Here is a 20199-nt window from a genome sequence, read left to right as displayed (position 1 = left end):
GAAACCAAAGGCTTCCAGACAAGCCTGCAGTTAACACATATGTATTTCCCACAGGCCACAGTTTAGCTTTTCCACATATAAAAGCAGACAGACCACTGTCACAGAAGCACACTCCTCACAGGAAGCACTGAAGAACTCAAAATCTCTACGTGTCTCCGTTTTGCAAATGTCCCATAAATAAGGGTTGAAAATAGAAAATGATGTTTCCTGAACATTAAAAAGTGAGGTTTATTTCAAGAGAAGACAGTAAAAAAACCACCTTCATCACTGTGCAATTGCTTCCTGTACATTCAAAACTAACGTTATCCTATAAAATCCTGGTTGGACAAGTGAGACATCAAGGGAAAGAACCTGGTCCGAAGAATAAAACCCAAACAAAGCTTTTCAACCCGCTCTCTACCAAAATAAAGGAAGTTTACCCTTGGACGCTAGAGTTCTGTCTCCTATAGATACAAAACGATGGGAGAAACTTGTATTGCTGTTTTTTCCCCCTAAAGTATCCAAATCTCATAAGAAATTTGCAGTATACTGCAACAGCTTTGGCTGCCACCAGCTTCTCTTCCCTCACTCACGCCTCAGTTTATTAAGAGGTATCCATTCCCACAGCACCCGTATTTTGGATAACCCTGCCTCCACAACTTAAGCTTGCCTATTGCTAAAGGCCCTTTTTGTCTATTTAAAAAAAAAGAAGGAAAAGCCTATTCATGCAGGATACCCATTTATTCTGTAATAAAAGCATCTATATCCACCACGGAGTCTCAGGTCCTAAGACACCTTAAAGGAAAGTTAGTCAGACAAATGATGTTTGAATTCATTCAAAGTTCTCCATTCTAATAGCAAAAACGAGGTGTTCCCATGAGCCAGACAATAGCCTATGAATTTCGCATGTATTAAGGCACTTCATCATCACAACAATCCTATGCGATAGTTAATACCATTGTCCTCATTTCACATACAAGGAGATGGAGGCATAGAGCAATTAAACAGTCTTCCCAGGGCTATTTCGCTAGTTACGTGGCAGAAGATTTAAACACAGGCAGTCCAGCTCCAGCATCCTCACTCTTACCATGCAGACCTGCCCTGCTTTTGTATTTGTGGCACATTTAGATTGGAAATTCCCTGTTTGGTCAGCATATTGATCAAAAAATACAGAATAATAAAGCATTTGTGGCAAAATTTAACAACTGGTGTTAAGGTGAATGAAGGATATACAGGAGTTATGGTATTTCTCTTCCAATTTTTCTGAAAGTCTGAAATGTTTTCAAAAGAAGTTTTATCATCCAAAATGGGACATGTGTTGTGATCAAATTACCTGTAGGCCATCAGAGAAGACTTTGAGAAAAGAGAACTCTGGATCTTTACAATGTCCCCACTACATGCCTAATCTAACTGCCCACATCATTCCAATCAGGTTTAAGGACTCACTGGAGAGGAAAATGGCCTTAAAATAGGAAATACTGTCCCTGAACCAGAATAATAAATATTAAGTATTGAGAACAGGGTCCACATTTAACAATCAATAACATGCAATTCCAAGTAGAATCGGGGGGCAGTTTACTTCCAAAAATACATTATACAGTAAAACTGAACACAAATCAATCCATACCCTCATATCCCACTGGATAGTTCTAACTGAACAGTTGTTCTTCCCGCCTTTGCAATCTCCCTGCCAGGAGATATCAATGCCCTCTGTTACAAGCCTTGGAGGCAGCTGCGTTTAGGCAGAGCAATCCCTACTTCAGCGTCTCACAGCATTTGACCCCTTTTGCAAGGAAAGAGAACATGAAGTCACATAGTAATAACCTATGGCTCATTCCTTTAGGCAAATTTCTCGTTACTATTATTCCTAATTTCCCAGAAAATTAATTTGGGTTCTTAAACTCATAAACTTATACACTTTGTGAACAAAATCTCCTAGTTTCATTGCGAAAGCAGTGACCAAAAAAAAAAAAAAAAAAAAATACAATGATGTCCAAACATACTTTCTTTGAAGCATTAATGTTCAAACTATCATTTCAAGCTTTTTATATTAACAAGTATAAAAACCATTTACTTCCAACACAGCTGAAAGCAATACTTCCCCGCTGCTGCCCTAATATGTTCTGGGTAACCAGTTCCTCCCCTCTAGAAAATGGTTACATATAAGGTTTCAGTGGCTGAAGTTAACAGCTGCCTATAATTTGAAATGAATTGACTAGGATCCTTACTATTTACACTATTATTTGTACTACTTGCCCAGAAAACAGGATTAAAGAAAAATTCAAATTTTAAACCTTCAATTCTTTCTAAAAACTGTATTTAAAAATGGAAGGTAGGCAATGTATAAAAAGTTAAAACTACAGACTAAATTTGAAAATTGCATTGCAATTTTATTAATCTTTGTTGAATTTCTTCCCATCTCAACTTCCTTTCGGCCTTCCCCACAGTCTCTCACTGATCCTCATAGAGCCTTGTTTAACCCAGATTCACTGAGCACCTCAGTGTTTCACCAGCACTTCCCTGGTGGCTCAGAGGGTAAAGCGTCTGCCTGGTACGCGGGAGACCCAGGTTCGATCCCTGGATCGGGAAGATCCCCTGGAGAAGGAAATGGCAACCCACTCTAGTACTCTTGCCTGGAGAATCCCATGGAGGGAGGAGCCTGATAGGCTACAGTCCAGGGAGTCGCAAAGTCGGACAAGACTGAGCGACTTCACTTCACTCAATATACCCCGGACACTAAGCCAGGTGCTAAGGGGACACAGAGATAAGACAGCATCTACACTCAAGCAGGTCAATATAGGGGAAAAGACAAAAAAACAGACAGACAATTGTAATACAGTGTGACAAACAGCGTTTGAACTACCTGCTACAAACCTCTCCCTGCAAATTGGCAATTCATTCCAAACCCAAGTCAGAAAATTCTCTGGAAGAAATTTCACTGACAATCAAATAAAGTTTGAGGCATTTCCAGTAGGTTTAAGAATTACAAGGCAGTAATGATGTGTATATGGAAAGATCCCTGTAATAAAGGTTGAGATAATATCATGTTAATATCTAGCTCCTCACAGCTTTATGGAAAATGGATTTTTTACGTGCACTACCACTCTTCCTCGGAGCATGCGGGAACTCTAAGCAAGCACTGACCTTCCTCGGGATGAAGCACTCCTGCCTCTTGCAAGGGCTCAGTTTAGTTCTGGCTCTGTTTCTGTTCTCTCTGGAGAACGGCAGTGTTTTAGCGGTTAAATCCACTAACTTTATATAGTCAGAACAGGGTTTAATCCTTGGTCACTTACAAGCACTGAAATTTTCAGCAAACCTCAGCTTCTCTGAGGCTCAAATTCCTTAAAAAACAAAAAACAAACCAGAAAACAACAGACAGAAAGTTACTGTAGGAAATTAATAGTTCATGCAAAATGGTTAGCACTCACTGAGAAAACAAGGTCGGGGGTGGGAGAGGCAGGGCTGGCTCTCAGTGGCAGGGGCGCCAAGCGCCGAAACAGGAGGCGAGGGGTTATGCCGAGCCAATCGTGTTGTTACTCCAACTGAAGAATGATCTGTGCTTAATTTATCTGCATCCACCCTCTCTCACTCATCTCTAGAGATCATCTACCTCATAAACCCAAGGCTGAAACTGCAATTACTCAGAGCTTCTTTTTGAGATTTCCAACAGTCCCCATTTTTATCCTAGCTGAAAGAACGCGTTCTAACCCCTTTGGCTCTCCAAAAGTGAACCCTAAGAAAGGAATTAAGACTCTAAACACCCAAAGGAGGCCCCCACCTGGAACACAGACCATACCTCAGTCTTATAACAAAGAAACCAACAGCACACAGGAGTCAAACAAGGGAAGTCTGCACAACTCACACTTCCTTGTCATTCTCTCCACCAAACCAGAATGAGGAGCAAAACAAAAAAGAAAAGATTTGCTCATTCACACTCTTCCTGTATTTCCTGGAAGAACTAGCAGAGGTGAGGTAAAAGACGAACCTTCCATCTTATCATTCAAAAGGCTAATAGCACACACCAGTCACAACAATGCCGCAGTTCCTGGAGACAGTCCTGGACGCTTTGCAATGAGGATGCTCACTGCAGCCATACAAAGCCCAGTGTGTAAAGCTGGACCCAAACCACCACCACTCAGTCACCCAGAACCCATTTTCAAACTGCCTTTGTACTCGCTCAGACTCTCATCCCTCCCCCTAAAGGCTGAGTGGGAAACTGACACTCTGGCAGCAACAGGACCAATCCTCCAAAGATCCACCAAGAAACCCCCCTAGGCTGCAGTCAAGGCTGAAGGGAGCATTCGAGAATTTGGAAATGATATAAGCCCACAAAATATACACATTGTCCTTTCTCTTTCTTTTTAACTGCACTTGCTATAATTAGATGATCCAGACATTAAAATCTTACTGTAGCCCTTGCATAAATTAGATTAAAAGAAGGGACAAAGTTCAGTTTCCTCTGAAGCTACAACCTCACAAGAATGAAATCATCTTTCAAGAAATAGTCTTCTCCTAGAAAAGAAATTCAAGGAAGTGTTCTAGTCTAAAAAGAATTAAGGGGCGGGGTGGGGTGGGGGGTTCAGAATCAGAGAATTATTATAGATACATACCAGTTTAAATCTAATAGAAGCTTACATATTAAGGACCATCCTGCTACAATGAGAGCAGTGTCTATCGCAGTTATAATTTTGCAGATGACTCGCATTTTCAAAGGGAGAAGGAAGGGAACATCCAGTTTTCAGCTACCAAGGAGCCGGCTATATGCTTATCTAGTATTTTTGCAGGAATGTATGTGCAAAACAAAAACAAATCTTAAGATTAAACATAAGATATGAAAGCACAGCCATGGGCCTTCAGATCTTAAAAGATTTCTGATTTCACAGCAAGTTAAACAAGTCAAAAATGCACGTCCAAAAAACAACTTTCAGATTGGTTTAAAAATATGAATTCCCCCTGTTCTTTCACAAACACACCCTAAACACTAGGGTCTGTATTAAGTGTTTTAGCCTGACCTTTTTTAAATCCCAGCCTCTTTCAGAGAGCACAAAGCTGAAAATGTCTCTTGTGTGCGACTTTACTCAGGTGAGCTAAAGCGCATGGCTAGAGGTTCCTCATCCCTTTAAGCACGCAAACCAGACATTATTGTATATGCAGACTGAACATACAACACCTCCACAAATCTTTGCCATCAAAGGTAGTTTTAGAAGGAAGGGGGTGGCAACCTAGTTACCAAGGGTCTATTTGTTTTCTTTTACAAGGCAAAGCAGGGAAAGTCTAGAAGGCGAAAGAGGCTCCCACCCACCACACCTGAAAAAGTAAAAGAGGGATCCACCCAGGAACAGCAGGGCTGAAACCGATCTGGGCCGTTCAAACTCTCCAGGGGAAAAATATCACTATTTAAGCTGCAAAAGCTCCCTGCAACTTTTCACTTTCACAAATTTAATGATAAAAGGGAGAAAAAAAGTTTTGAAACATATGAAGAACCATCTGTATGCTTCCGACCCGGACAAATTCCTTTCCCAACCCACACACAACATGCCAAAAAAAACCAACTTTTGGTTTGGGCTCTGAAAACAGAAGTTTGTTAGCCTAGCCTAGAAAAAAAACACATACAATCAAAGACCACACCAAAATGTAAATTTATGCAACAGCTCTCACCCCTCTGAATCTATTCATCTCCCTATATTAGACCTAGAAGTTTGTTTCTGGGTCTTGAATATCTTCCTTTGCTTTAAATACGATAAAATACCAAAATTCCCCCAAATAAGTAAAAAGAAAAATTAATAATTGTTTCAAAGTTACCCGTCAGCATAACAGACCCTCTCGTCTTCAAATTCCCTCGGTTACCATAAGACAAAAATTCAACTTGGCTTATCCTGCTTTACCCGTCTATACACATATTTTTTAAAAAGGCACACACCTCAAATGTGGACTTCTGAAAACCACTTCTTTAAGAGAGAAAACCAAGGCTCCGTCAACGTGCTGAGAAAGACAAATCCAGCAAGGTAGTTGCTTTTTCGCCACCTCTTCCTCCTTTCAGGATCTTTCCTGCTCTTCTTTCTCTCTCTCCCCCTTTTTTTTTCTCTCAGATCCAACACCTAAAATGGAAGTTGCACCCAGCCAAAGGCTAGGGAGCCTGGGTGGTGACAAACTGATCTGGCAGCCCTACCCCCTCGCTTTCCTAAGTGATGTCAGCCCCTGAGAACTTCCAATAGGAGCTAGGCATAAATCAGGGAGCTGATTTTATCCAATAGGAAACTTTATTATAGGAAACAGGGGAAAAAAAGCAAGAGGAGGAGAAAAAGAGACAGGGGGAAGTTTTATATATATATTTATATTTAAAGTGGAGACTATATAATCTCTAAGGAATTACTGCAGAGCTGGGAGGAGTCGGGGAAGGGGGCTGAAGGAACAAGGGCTTTCTAGAATGGCATGCCTAAGAACCACGGTTCTCTTTGATGGTGGAGTTCTTGCTCCCTCCTTCCTTTCCGGGTAGGGAAGAAAAAAAGCTGATTTTATTTGCCTGCTGTTATTTGGTTTGTCGCTTTCTACCCCAAACCATTTTCCCACAGGAAGATAGGAAGGGAAGGAGCAAGAAACACTAGAAACAGGGCTGCGGTGTGCTGACGGGGATGGTGGGGATATCGGAGGTAAAGTCTCAATTTTATCTTGGTTTAAATGCATTTGAGTTAATTAGAAAAACAAGTACTTCGACTTAACATTTTTAGCGTCTATACTTTCAACTGGGCTTCCCTGGGGGCTCAGCTGGTAAGGAATCCGCCTGCAATGCGGGAGACCTGGGTTTGATCCCTGGGTTGGGAAGATCCCCTGAAGAAGGGAACGGCTCCCCACTCCAGTATTCTGGCCTGGAGAATTCCATGGACTGTGTATCCATGGGGTCTCAAACAGGTGGACACAGCTGAGCTACTTTCACACACATACGTACTTTCAACTAGAAGGAGGCTGAATCCACTAGGCTGTTGAAAATCAGTCTTCTCATTTGCCCAAAATCAAAATAACGTGGGCTTGAGGGGCATCGTAAATGATAGCCCATAAACAAGTGATATATTTGGAGACAACAGCACATGTAAGGAAAAGAAACTCTCACATCAAGAAAGTTCAATTCATTTGTGAAGTTCGGGCTTAAGAAGGTCTAGTTCATGCGTCCTCTTTACGCTTGATCTAAATAAAGGGTTATAACAGGTATTCTCTTTCTCTTAAGAGTCATCTTTAATATGTTCTTAGACTATTAGGCCATGAAGGGCAGAAACTGAAAATTTTTTATGCTTACAAAGACTATTATATTATGGTCATTAACTATATGAAAATGATAATGATGAACTGAAAATTTCCTCTTTCTTTCTTACTGAAAAATCTAAAAATCTGAAGACTGCTACCAAATGAGTCTTCATATAGTTTTCATAATTTAAAACAGTGCCAAAGAGCACAGGTTCTGCAGTAAGGCTGACCGGCTTCAACCGTTTCTGCTAAGTGAGTGAAGTGAAGTCGCTCAGTCGTGTCTGAGACTTTGCGACCCCATGGACTGTAGCCCACCAGGCTCCTCCCTCCATGGGATTCTCCAGGCAAGAGGACTGGAGTGGGGTGCCAGTTCCTTCTCCAGGGGACCCAGGGATCAAACCCGGGCCTCCTGCCTTCCAAGCAGACGCTTTAACCTCTGAGCTCATCAAGGGAATGTGCCACATGCTTTGCGGCTCTCCAGGCGGCGCGGTGGCGGAGAGTCTGCCTGCCAGCGCAAGAGACTCAGGAGAAGGGGTTCCATCGCTGGGTGGAGGAAGATCCCCTGGAGAAGGAAATGGCAACCCACTCCAGTATTCTTGCCTGGAGAATCCCATGGACAGAGGAGCCTGGGGCGGGCTACAGTCCACGGGGTCGCAAAGAGTCGGAAACGACTGAGCAAGCAGCACACACATGCTGCACGCTGCAACCCTGGAAGAGTTACAGAATTTCTCTGTGACTCAGTCTCGTAACTATAAGTGGAGATAATAACTATATGTCTCTCGCAGGACTGTTAAAAGAATTAAAATACACATAAAGTTCTTAAAAGAATACATGGCATACAGTGTAAACTCAATAAGTTATGATTATCAATATCTACCCTGGCAAAAAATTTTCAATAGCTCACCATTGCCCCAAAATAGCAACCAATGATGAGGCATCCATCATGTAAGGGACTTTGCACTCATTATCCCTAACTTCTAACATACCACCATGGAGACAGTATTACCACCATTTTACAGATGAGAAAATCAACGCTCAGCAAGGTTAAGAAACTTGCCTGAGCTCATCCAGCTAAGGAGTAAACCCTTATCAGTCTAACTCCAAACCCATGCTATTTCCATTACCTTACACTGTGGTCAGGATAAAGGCCAAGCTCCTCATCTGTTTTCAAGATCCATATTTATTCATCCAATACATTAAAGTAGCATTTACTAACCATAATCTGACCCTCCTTATCTATCTAAACGAATTCCACTCCTCAGCATGAAAGTGCCCTTCTAATCAGGTTTATCTGATCATTATCCACCCCCTCATATTTGGCCTACAGTCTCATAGACCCTCTCATTTGGTCTAATGTGGCCAAAAAGAACTTCTCTCCCAAGTGCTGGAAGACCAGACATCACAGCACCTGTCTGATGGGCTTTAAACAAACTAGAACGGGAAATGAATACATTTGACAAAGAAACAAACAGCCTTTAACTCTCATTGCCTAAGAATCTTTTCCAATTACCTTATCACATCTTTTACCTCTGCTGCTGCTGCTGCTAAGTCGCTTCAGTCGTGTCTGACTCTGTGCGACCCCATAAACGGCAGCCCATCCGGCTCCCCCGTCCCTGGGATTCTCCAGGCAAGAACACTGGAGTGGGCTGCCATTTCCTTCTCCAATGCATGAAAGTGAAAAGTGAAAGTGAAGTTGCTTAGTCGTGCCGACTCTTAGCCACCCCATGGACTGCAGCCCACCAGGCTCCTCCGTCCATGGAATTTTCCAGGCAAGAGTACTGGAGTGGGGTGCCATTGCCTTCTCCCTCTTTTACCTCTACTTTCCATCTGTTCCTAGTCCTGTGTAGCAAGTTTAAAAGCCAAAGATGATTGTCAAAGGAAAACACCAGAAATCAACCAGTTTGTTGATTCACTGGTTCCTAGATGAGAGCTATTATATAGAATAAGCTATGATTTTCTAGAGATGGATTAGTCTCATTTCCTTCAGACCATCACTAACAGATTGCAAATATTTTGACTTCCTTCCTTCCTTCATTCGTATGTGTCTGTGTGTTTTCCTGTCTCCCCCACCAGAAGATAAGCTCCATGAAGGCATAAAAATTATCTTTCTAGTGTATCCCCAGAGCTCAGCCTTCTATATCATATTTAGCAACACACAAATAATGAAGTCTGCTGTCTTACTAGTTAAATAATCCTGGACAAGTCATTTAACATTAATGAATTTGTAGATAACATTCAAAATAAAATTATATACAAATTTTTGATGTTTGACAGAAAACAGCAAAATTCTGCAAAGCAATTATCTTTCAATAAAAAATAAATTTTAAAAAAATTATATACAAATTTAAACAGTTAACTCAGTGATGAAAAGTTGTTAAATTTATCTGAAACAGCCATCTTCAAATAAAGAATCATAAGGATTAACACTCAGTGAGAGAAAAACTGTTTATACTCAGTGAATAGAAAATAAAATAAAAAGACTTGTTCCTTTTGGGTTATTCTGGACACCTACTGTTCATGCACTCTTCTAGAGGTCAAGGATAAGGAGACAGACAAGTACCCTGCTCTCAATAAGTCTGCATTCTACCTGGGTCAGGGGAAATTGCAGAAGGTTAGCAAATAAGATGCCAGCTGGAACACTATGCAGAGATGAGACAGACTGATGAGAAGGACTTGTGGCTTGCTCTAGATTGGATGTCAGGGACAAACTCTCTGGACAAGTGACATTTAAGGAGAAATCTGAATGGTAAGAAGCAGCCAACCTTGAGAAAATATGAACAATGGTAACTACTAATGCCAAAGCCCTAAAGTGTGGGGCTGAAATATACTGGATCCAGCAGAACATGTTGGAAATGAGGGAGGTGGAGGTGGGAATCAGAGTATAAAGGCATCTATAGGTTAGAGAAAGGAGTTTTGATTTTATTCTAGGTGAAAGAAAGCCTGTGGAAATTTTAAACTGCAGAATGACATAATCCAATCAACATTTTGAAAAGGTGTGGCTGCTTATGCGACAAATGGATTAAACTAGAGGGAAGAGTGAAAGCAAGGAAATTAGTTTGAAAGTCAAGTTGCAGTGATATGGAGCGGACTACAGTCGTAGCAGTAAAAATGGAGAGAAATCAATGGATGTGTTCAGAGAAAAAGGGTTGTTTTTCTTTTTTTCCCCTTGCCTTTTTTCTTTCTGTTTTTCATTTTGTTGTTAACGCATGGAAGACTACATTCAGTACTCATTTTTACAACTCTGAGTTTAACTTCTCCACCCACAACCATCATCACATACACACAAAGAAAAGATATCATAAACTGAACTATGAAATAAAACTGTACTTTAAAAAGAAACGTTAAAATTATTATATAGGGCAGAGCATTGTGCTGTGATGACTTTACTTCTAAAACAGCCTAAAACTATAAATACCAAGGAGAAGAAATTTTTAAAAATCCAACTCCAAAAAAAAAAAAAAAAAAAAAACACTGGCTACCCATACAAAGGAAAACAAAACATTTTTTACTTCTTTCTCTGCTCTGATGGCAACACATTACCATCCTAAGTTTGCCATTTTTGAAGCCTTGGGTAGGATGGCCATTTTTCATTCCCTTTATAAAATTGACTAACACAAGATTTAACTAAACTGTTGTTGCATTTAAAACAAACAAAAGAAGTGAGTCCTCTCTACCTCTTGAAAATTAGTCTAATCCTGATAACAATATTTCTGTTTTCTTGACAAACGCCATAGAATCACCTACGATGGCACCGCATCTGCCGAGTCAAGGCTCCATTTCCACCGTAACAGATGCTGCAAACAAGTATTGTTCCGTCCTTTTCCCTTGCTTGCTTTCGTGTGTGTGTATGCGTGTGTGTGTGTGTGTATGCGTGTGTGTGTGCGCGCGTGCGTGCATGTGTGACGCGCTGGCAGCATCTAAAAATCCGTCCTCCTTCTGCTCAGTTTTATGTCCTTTGACGAACTGCTACCTCTTCAAAGTCTGACAGCAACCCCAAATGTCGTTCCGTTCCTTGTTTCTTTCGCCATCTCAAGGGCCGGGAGCTCAAACTAGGGAAAATATTACCTGACTTGGCAATCCATGCCCCGCCCCATATTTCAATCAAGCACCTCAGATCCTTTTGAAAAGATGTAAACTAGCAATCAAGATACACTTGAGCGCCCAGTACTAGTCACCCTCCTCCGCTTTGTCCCTGCACAGGTTCCCCGTCTCTCAGGTGCCGTCCTTCCTGCCTCCGGCCGCGTGACCGCACCACACTTTGTCCCCAGGGGCGCTGGATTTGGCAGGCTCCGTCCAGCGCAGGACGACACCGGACAGCTACCTGAAGCCAGGCCCCAGGTCCTAACACGCACGGGGCAGAGAACTGCTGTGCGGTTCCGACGCGGCTTGGCGTGCTCTCAGAATGTGTGATCTCAAGATCATTTAATTTTTGATCTCATCGCTGAAAACAGCTTGTTTCCGACCAGGAAGTGTGCTAAAGACCTCAACACTCGAGATCCCTCCAGATGGAGAGTTCTGCCCCCCGCCTCGGCTTATCAGGTCTCCCAGATGTGGGCCTGGGGTGGAGTCTAATGACAAACCTGAAATCAGGAGTTAGCCCAGGCATCTTGTTCCAGAACATTCCTGGCCTCAGGAGCCACCTAGTGTGAGACCTGTGGGACCTGGTGCGCCCGGCGCCCCCCGTGAGCCTTCGCCTCCACTACGCCTGGGGCGCTCTTAGCAGGACCGAGGCCATTAGCAGCCTCCTCCACGGGAAGCCAGAGATGTCCTCCCACCTCCTTGGAGCCTCTTTTCCGTTTGTTTTCATCGGGTGCCCAGGATGAGGCCTGCTCCTACAGAATCCCTCCCCGGCGGGCCCCTCCCCCTGTCTCTCGCCGTGGGAGCCCTCTTGCCCCCAGCCCCCAAGTCCCTCGAGACTTAGCTTCCCGCCCAAAGCGCCCCTCGCCCTGTGATTGGCTGTCTGAGGGGCCTTGGACAATGCGGGATGACGTATTCGCCCGGCGTCCAGCTGCGAGGCTGGGGGAGGAGGAAGCACGTCGGGTCCGCGTCGTGCGTGCGTGCGTGTGGGGCGCGAGGACGGCGGCGCGAGGTGTGTGGTGCTGGCTGCGTGGCCTCAGGCTTTTGCTGTCACCCCCCCATGCTGGTGCACGCGTGTGCCGGGGCCCGCGGCAGGACGAGGGCACTCGGGGGGCGGCTGCAAAGCCCTTGCGACCGGAGGCGACAGTGAAGGCGAGCCTTGGATTCGGGCCTCTGGGACCCCCACGCTCCATTCCCAGAAACCTTCGCGCCTAGAGGTCTCTCTTCAAAGGAGTTGGGCCCCGGGCGCCCGGAGCTGGTGGAGCGCCCCACTTTGCAGGGCCTTCCCTGAAGCCCTGCGTTCCCCGCTCCGCCAACCCCGATTCCTTTGGTGTTAGACAGGGAAGGAGACCTCGGGACGTTGTGCAGCTTTGCTAAGCCTCCCTGCGCCAGGCTGGAGTGTGGGAGGAAGCAAGGCAGGCTGGATCGAGGACCCAAGCACCGAGACGACCGCAGGAGCATCTCCTCCCGCAGAGCTATTCCAGGTTGGGTCTGGGGGTGAGGCCCAGTGCTGGTGGGTCGGGAAGTCTTCCCCCAGGGCCTACGTTTGGGCCCTTGCAACCGCTCTCTGGCTAGGATGGAATGGAACCTACGGTTTCTTAATTAACCTTTTCCACTCTTTTCTTTACCGATAGTTTGACGTGAACCTGCATGCCAGGAAAGGAACGCCACCTGTGCAGCGTGTGGGGATCTCGGTGCAGAAAACTGGAAACGTGGTAAGCCGGAAGTCCGAATACCCAGCTTGTGTTGGGAAGGGGTAGAATCTAGCATAATCATCCTTGCTTCAGTGTTAGCCAGATAGTTAACCGGATTGACAAACCTAAAGGCTAAATTCTGTGCTAATTTCCAGGCGGAAACAAGCTTCCTTTGGACAAGAACATCTGAACCAAGGGTGGCAGTCTTCTAATTTCGGTTGGAGACCTTCTCATCAAGCCCAGCAGCTTCTCTTCTTTGCTGTGCACCCTCTGCTGGTTAGTGTGATAGAGTGAGCTTGGAGAAAATAGGCGTGTATGACTTCTTAGAGATCACTTAATACTCAAGAAGTGTTTTGTTAAAATGTGTTAAATGTGGGAAGTACACCCATGAAACTCAGAAATGTGATGCTCAGGAAGAATATGAGTAGTCAGCACCATAGGAATTGAGTCCCTGCTAATATGAATGAGGAAGGTTTAAGGATAACAAAAATTCCATTTTTGTAGTGCTAGTTCCGTGCCAGGCACTCACAGTGCTAAGCAGTTTGGTGGAAATTGACTCATTAAATCTCTCAAACAGCCTTATGAGGTTAGTACAGAACTGTTATACTTCCATTTCCTAGCTAGATCAGAAAAGTAAGAGTCAGAGAAGTTAGATCATTTGCCTGAAATTATATAGCTCAGCTAATAAATAAAACAGCTGAGATTCAAATCTAAGACTATCAATGAGCTCCCACCTATAACCACTAGGATATTCTTAAGATACACTTGGGGGCACAATCCCTGGATTTATGGTTCCTCAATTCATGCTTTTGTCTCTTACTTTCAAAATTTCCCTGTCATTTTAAACATAAAAAGAAAAAAACTAGGTATAACCATGCCTCTGAAAGGTGTTATCTCACCCACAGGAATCTGATCCATGAAAACCCAGAAAGATTGTTAAGAGACCAACATGTGCTCTCCTGCCAGTCCCAAAATCCTGTACAGGAATCCCCGGTTCCTCCGGTTAGCTTTCCTGCAGCTTTATCACCAGCAACAGAGTGGTGTGTTCTGTGATGTCCTTCTGCAGGCAGAAGGTAAGAGACTAGTAGGGACTCAATTGAAAACTCACCATAGACTAAGAGAAAATGATTTTAGGGCCAGGCAGTAAAGGACAAAACCAGGAAAGTGTGTAATGATTGCCTTTGAGTCCTATTTGGTAAAGAGCTTTCTCTAGGACGGGTACATTTCTCAAAAGTGAAAGTGAGATTATACTCCTCTTTAAAAAAATGAGCTAATTATAAAGCTCCATAAGTGTAGAAATTCTATAAAATGTGGATATGGTAGTGGGATGATTGTGAAGGCTGAGTTTGACATACGTAAGACACTTAGAAAGGTACTCTTAATGTTGTACTAAGCAGAATGTAAGTATTAGATGGTCCTATTATGTACTTTTCTGCTTTCTTTTTCATTTATTATTTTGGGCTGCGCTGGGTCTTTATTTCGGCGCCAGCTTTTCTCTAGTTGTGAGTGGGGACTCTTCATTGCAGTGCGCAGGCTGCTCGTTGCAGTGGCTTCTCTTGTCGCGGCGCATGGGCTCTAGAGGGCACGGGCTTCAGTAGATGGGTCCCGGGGCTCTAGAGCACAGGCTTAATAGTATGGCTTACTTGCTTCTCGGCATGTGGGATCCTCTCAGACCAGGGACTGAACCTGTGTCTCTTGCGTTGGCTGGCAAATTCTTTACCACTGAGCCACCAGGGAAACCCTGTTTTCCTATTGTCTTGCCAAGCAAGTAACTTCGTCTCTTGGTAGTTCACTTTCTTCATACCAACATTGTGTAACACTCTCCAGTTTACCAAGTACATATAGTATAGTTTAGTTTCTCATCTTGATTTTTACGACAGCCTTGTGAGATAAAGAATATTGTTGTATGGTTCCAGTTCTACAGATGTGCGAATTGAGACAGTGATTTAAGTGACTTGTCTGTTGGTTCTCTTAGTAAGAGTGGCGTTTCATTCCTTTATTCAAAGTAAACCAAAAAAGTATAATGTACTAGCATGGGCACATAGTATATATGAAGATAAAGCCCATCCTTGCAAGGAAACCATATAAGGGGGAGATATTCCAGTAACCAGTGCATTCAGATAACTGGGCTGTGTAATAAATAACATTGGGGTAGATACAGGCTGATACAGGAGCGCAAAAGAGGCACCTACTTCACAGACCTGAGGAGGTTGGGAGATGGGGGTTAGGGAGATTTTCTTGGAGGAAATAACCTCTTAGATGAGTTGTGAAGGACAAATAGACATAGGAAGAAGTGGGGAAGGATTTTCCCAGATAGAGAAAACAGCGTGTACTGAGATTTAGAGGTATGGACCAGAGGTTTGCAAGTGGTTCATTATGGTTAGAGCACAGACTATAAGAAGTGTACTGATCAGAGCTGTTGCTAGAGAAATTAGCAGGTCTGAAGTGTTATACCAAGGAAGTTGGTCTTGTCCTCAGAACACTGGAATTATACTTGTAGATTTTAAAGAAGGTCATAACTGGTTTAGAAATAGCACTCAGGCTGCAATGAGGGGAATTATTAGATTGTTATTGAGTCCAGATAGGGGCTGTTTGGGGATCCAGGAGAAAGGGAATTGTGGTCTGAACTAAGGCATTGAGAATAGAAAGAAATATATGGTTTATGAGCTATTAAAGAGAAGTATTAAAGAGGTATATGGATGTGAAAGTTGGACCATAAAGAAGGCAGAGTACCGAAGAATTGATGCTTTCAAATTGTGGTGCTGGAGAAGACTCTTGAGAGTCCCTTGGACATCAGGGAGACCAAACCAGTGAGTGCTAAAGGAGATCAACCCTGAATTCATTGGAAGAACTGATGCTGAAGCTGAAACTCCAATACTTTGGCCACCTGATGAGAAGAGCTGACTCACTGGAAAAGACCCTGATGCTGGGAAAGATTGAGGGCAGGAGGAGAAGGGGACCAGAGGATGAGATGGCTGGATGGCATCACTGACTCAATGGACATGGGTTTGAGCAAGCTCCAGGAGGTAGTGAAGGACAGGGAAGCCTGGTGTGCTGCGGTCCGTGGGATGGAAGAGAGTCAGACACAAATTAGCAACTGAACAACAGCAACAAAAAGAATTTACAAAACTTGCTGTAGTTAAGAACATAGACTAAGGTAGCCTTGGGTTGAAATCTTGTCCCTGCTCCTTCAGTCACTCAGTCATATCTGACTCTGCGACCCCATGAACCGCAGCATGCCAGGCCTCCCTGTCTATTACCAACTCCCGGAGTCCACCCAAACTCATGTCCATTGAGTCAGTGATGCCATCCAACCATCTCATCCTCTATTGTCCCTCAATTTTTCCCAGCATCAGGGTCTCTTCAAATGAGTCAGCTCTTCACATCAGGTGGCCAAAGTATTAGAGTCTCAGCTTCAACATCAGTCCTTCCAGTGAACACTCAGGACTGATCTCCTTTAAGATGGACTGGTTGGATCTCCTTGCAGTCTAAGGGACTCTCAAGAGTCTTCTCCAACACCACCTAAACACCACCAAAACCATCAATTCTTCGACTCAGCTTTCTTTGCAGTCCAACTCTCACATCCATACATGACTACTGGAAAAACCATAGCCTTGACTAGATGGACCTTTGTTGATAAAATAGTGTCTCTGCTTTTTAATATGCTGTCTAGGTTGGTCATAACTTTGCTTCTAAGGAGTAAGCGTCTAACTGTAATTTTGCACATTACTACACTATGCCACAGTTTACTCATCTGTAATAACAACTACCTCACAAGGTTGCAGTGAAGATTAATTCTGGTAAGAGCCTTAGGTGCGGGGCACATAATAAGGACTCAAGAGTTATTAGTGTTTTTTTTTTAAAGAAAACTTAATATTTGATTAGATGCAGTAGGTAAGAGAAAAGGAAGAATCAAATATGACTTCCAGTGTTCAGGCCTGGGCCATTGGGTGAATGTGTTATCTTATTTTGAAGTAAAAATCGGGAAGTTTTGAAGGGTGGGGAATGGTGAGTTTACTTTCTAGAAAGGTTGCATTGGAGGTACTTGTGGGACATCCATATTGTTTTGCAGGATGTGGCATGCTTAGTATTTCAGAAGAGGTATCTGGGCAGGGTTGGATCTGAGCATCATCAGCAAGCTTTTGCTAATGGAAGCCACGGGAGAGGGACAGATTCCTCCGGAAGTGCCCATAAAATGAGAAGGTGGCTCAGGACAGTGGAGACCAGGCAGTGGTGAGATCTCAGGAGAACTGAGCCCTGACTGGAAAGCGAAAAGTTACTCAGTCGTGCCTGACTCTCTGCCACCCCATGGACTGTAGCCCATCAGGCTCCTCTGTTCATGGAACTCTCCAAGCAAGAATCCTGGAGTGGGTAGCCATGCCCTCCTCGAGGGGATGTTCCCGACCCAGGGATGGAACCTGGGTCTCCTGCGTTGCAGGCAGATTTCTTACTGTCTGAGCCACCAGGGAAGCAAGCTTCCCTGATTATCCTGATTATCCACATCCAAAGCTCATGATCTTTTGATTAGATCGCAAGCAGCTTCTGTACAAATTTTTAAACTCTTGGGGGAGTCAAAAACATTTATTCAGCAAGTGTTTGATCCCCTACTTTGTGTCAAGTACTGGGTATTCTTCAGTGAGTCAGACAGACAGTCCCTGTCCTTGGAACTTAGACGTTTAGTGAAGGGGATGGACAATTCCAGTGCAGAAGGCTGGATGCTGTGATAGGTACAGTGCAGCTAACCCAGCCGGGACGGCAGAGGAGGGCTGCAGAAGGCTTTCTGAAAGTCTAGACTAAGCCTGTAAGGGTAAAACCTGAGCTAGCTGGGTAATGGCAGAATGTTACAGGTAGGCAGAAGAAACAGATTTTTTCTACTTGAACCTCCATGAGGGAAACAGACGGGATGGTACATTCAGGTACAGTGTCTGTTTAACCCACGAGCGTGCCAGTCGGCCTGAGATAAATACTTGGGTTTCCCTCCAGGTGAGGCAGTCCCAGCCCATTGCTGCATCCTGTCAGCCTGCAGCCCCTTCTTCACAGAGCGCCTGGAGCGGGAGAAGCCAGCCCAGGGTCGGAAGGTGGTGCTTGAGCTGGGGGGCCTGAAGATCGGGACCCTGCGGAAGCTGGTGGACTTCCTGTACACCTCCGAGATGGAATTATCTGGGGAAGAAGCCCAGGACGTGCTTTCCGCAGCCCGCCAGCTCCGTGTGTCTGAGCTCGAATCCCTCCAGCTAGAGGGTGGGAAGCTGGTGAAGGCCCCTCAGGGTCGAAGGCTGAACAGGGAGTGCCTGCAACCTCCCAGCCCCGCGCCAATCTCTGCCAGGGTGGTGGCTTCCAGCCGCCGACCTCGAGCCCCCCTGCCTGTCACCCAGGCGCCCGGTCCTCTGGGGGCAGCGAGACTGAAGTCCTCGGGGAAGGAGGAGGCCCCCCTGGAGAAGAACCCCCGACAGAACCCGGAGAACTCATCTGGCACTCTCCTACTCAAGAGGAAGGGCAGGGCCTGCCCAGCTCCACAAGAAACAGTTGCTTCACCATCGAGCCACGGTCAGGGACCTAAAGAGAACAGGAGTGACCGCGCCCTCGGTCCTATCGCACTCTCCCCACCCAGCTTGTACCCCTCCGTCGACGAGCGACTCCTACCCAGGAAGATCAAGCTGAGCCGCTCAAAGCCATCTCCCGATGTCTGTACATCCAAGCCTGCCAGCCTCCTCAGTGGAGCCAGCTCAGTGCCCACAGCCCCTGGCCGGCGTCTGTGGCGGCAGAAGAGTACAGATAAAGAAGCACCCGAGGACAAGCAGAAAACAGGGCGAGCCAGTGCCCTCGGGAGCAGCCCAAGCGCATCGGGTCTTGGGAAGACGGGTGGGAACAAGAAGAGGAGCCCCGAAGCCAGGGCCCTGCACCCGGACTCTGCAGAGGAGGGGCAGGTTGGGAGAGTGAAGCTTCGCAAGATTGTCAACGGGACCTGCTGGGAGGTCGTTCAGGAGCCTCCCCTCAGAATCTCTCAAGATAGCCCTCAAATCCCAGAACTCAGAGACTCAGGAGAGCTTCTGGGGACACAGCCATCCTCAGGTAAGGAGCTGGACCTGTCGTCCGTGAGAACAAACCTGTGTGAGGACTCGCCCGTGTGCTCCAGGCTACAAGACATTTTGCTCTCTGCGGGCCGCTCCCCAGACCACCCAGTGGAGAAGTCCGAGTTTGGGTCCAGCCCAGAGCTGGTAGGGAAGGAACCTGGACTGGACATGGACTGCAGAGAGTCCTACACGTTCAGCCCAGCCGTGCTCGGGCAGCCCTGCGAAGCTGAGGAGTACCGTATCACCAGTGCTGCCGCCACCAGCGAGCTGGAGGAGATCCTGGATTTCATGCTCTGCGGCTCCGACATCGAGCCACCCATGGAGTCTCTGGAGAGTCCCCAGGCTGAAGGCTGCAGGACCCCGAGTTACCACCTGACAGAAACAGGCAAGACCTGGATTGAAGGGGAAGAATGGTGTTTGCCGGACGTGGAGCTCTGGCCCAGGGAGCTCGCAGGACTGGAAAAGGAACCTCTTGGTGAGAACAAAGGGCCAGCTGAGCCCTTCAGCCCCCTAGACCTGCCCTCTGAGAACAAAGAGCCAGCTGAGCCCTTCAGCCCCCTTGTCATGCCCTCCGAGGTAAGTGAGGGGGAGGTGTTTTCAGTGGGAGGCTCTTGGACTCCAGACCTGGAAATTAGCAGCTCTCAGCCACTGGAAGATCAGAGAGACAAACTTCTCCACATGGACTCCCTTGACCCTCCCCAAAGGTCCTATGGAGACCTCTCGCCTCCCTGTTCAAACTGGGTAGACGCTGGCCTGGAAGTGTCCCTATCAACGGATGAGGTATTATACCCAGCTCCAGAGGCAGGCAAGGAGGGATCTGGCAACTCTGAGTGGGCGGGTCCACTTCCTGCCAGCCCTGAAGAGGAGATTGATGTAGGCTCACTGTCAGAGGGGAGTCTACCCACGAGTATTCTCTGCGTGTGGCCTGACCCCTCCTCAGAGTCAGAAACAGAGGTAGATATACTAACATAGTAGCAGAGTGGGGAGGGCAGGCCACAGGGACTGGGAGGGTGGGACATGCTGGCTAAGAGAAGGTCACCGACAGGCCCGCATACGTCCCTGTCCTCTTAGCACCAAAGGCAGGCATACCCGTAGCTCTCCTTCCCTCTGCAGGCTTTTGGAGCCAGGCAGAAGTCATT

General features: G+C 45.6%; 2 protein-coding genes across 8 annotated transcripts in view; one reads left to right on the top strand and one right to left on the bottom strand.

Annotated features, from left to right (window-relative positions):
• Nucleotides 1-6151, bottom strand: part of CTNND1 (catenin delta 1) — a 45103-nt gene extending 38952 nt beyond the window's left edge. For 5 of the 7 annotated variants that reach the window (XM_040259410.1, XM_040259409.1, XM_040259411.1 and 2 more), the window contains exon 1: nucleotides 5900-6150. The gene's annotated coding sequence lies outside the window, so the exon portion shown is untranslated. Of the gene's footprint in view, nucleotides 1-5899 lie in introns of all 7 variants that reach the window. The other 2 variants (XM_040259406.1, XM_040259405.1) reach the window with 1 other exon arrangement.
• Nucleotides 6152-13938: 7787 nt separating this feature from the next.
• BTBD18 (BTB domain containing 18) lies at nucleotides 13939-20032 on the top strand. The gene is made up of 2 exons (XM_040259404.1): nucleotides 13939-14062; nucleotides 17973-20032. The coding sequence occupies exons 1-2, from the start codon at nucleotides 13939-13941 to the stop codon at nucleotides 20030-20032; spliced, it is 2184 nt and encodes a 727-aa protein (XP_040115338.1).
• Nucleotides 20033-20199: the final 167 nt, after the last annotated feature.

This window comes from Oryx dammah, unplaced genomic scaffold (genome assembly GCF_014754425.2).
Source record: "Oryx dammah isolate SB20612 unplaced genomic scaffold, SCBI_Odam_1.1 HiC_scaffold_17, whole genome shotgun sequence".
Classification (NCBI taxonomy): Eukaryota; Metazoa; Chordata; class Mammalia; order Artiodactyla; family Bovidae; genus Oryx; species Oryx dammah.
The sequence above is the reverse complement of the archived record's forward strand: the minus strand, read 5'-3'. Positions and strand labels throughout refer to the sequence as shown.

What these genes read in the sequence shown, in the direction of transcription:
- BTBD18 (XM_040259404.1), top strand. Translation starts at nt 13,939, where the DNA reads ATGTGCTCTCCTGCCAGTCCCAAAATCCTGTACAGGAATCCCCGGTTC. An exon ending in TGTCCTTCTGCAGGCAGAAG is followed by an intron (nt 14,063 to 17,972) that starts GTAAGAGACTAG and finishes GTTTCCCTCCAG; the next exon opens with GTGAGGCAGTCCCAGCCCAT.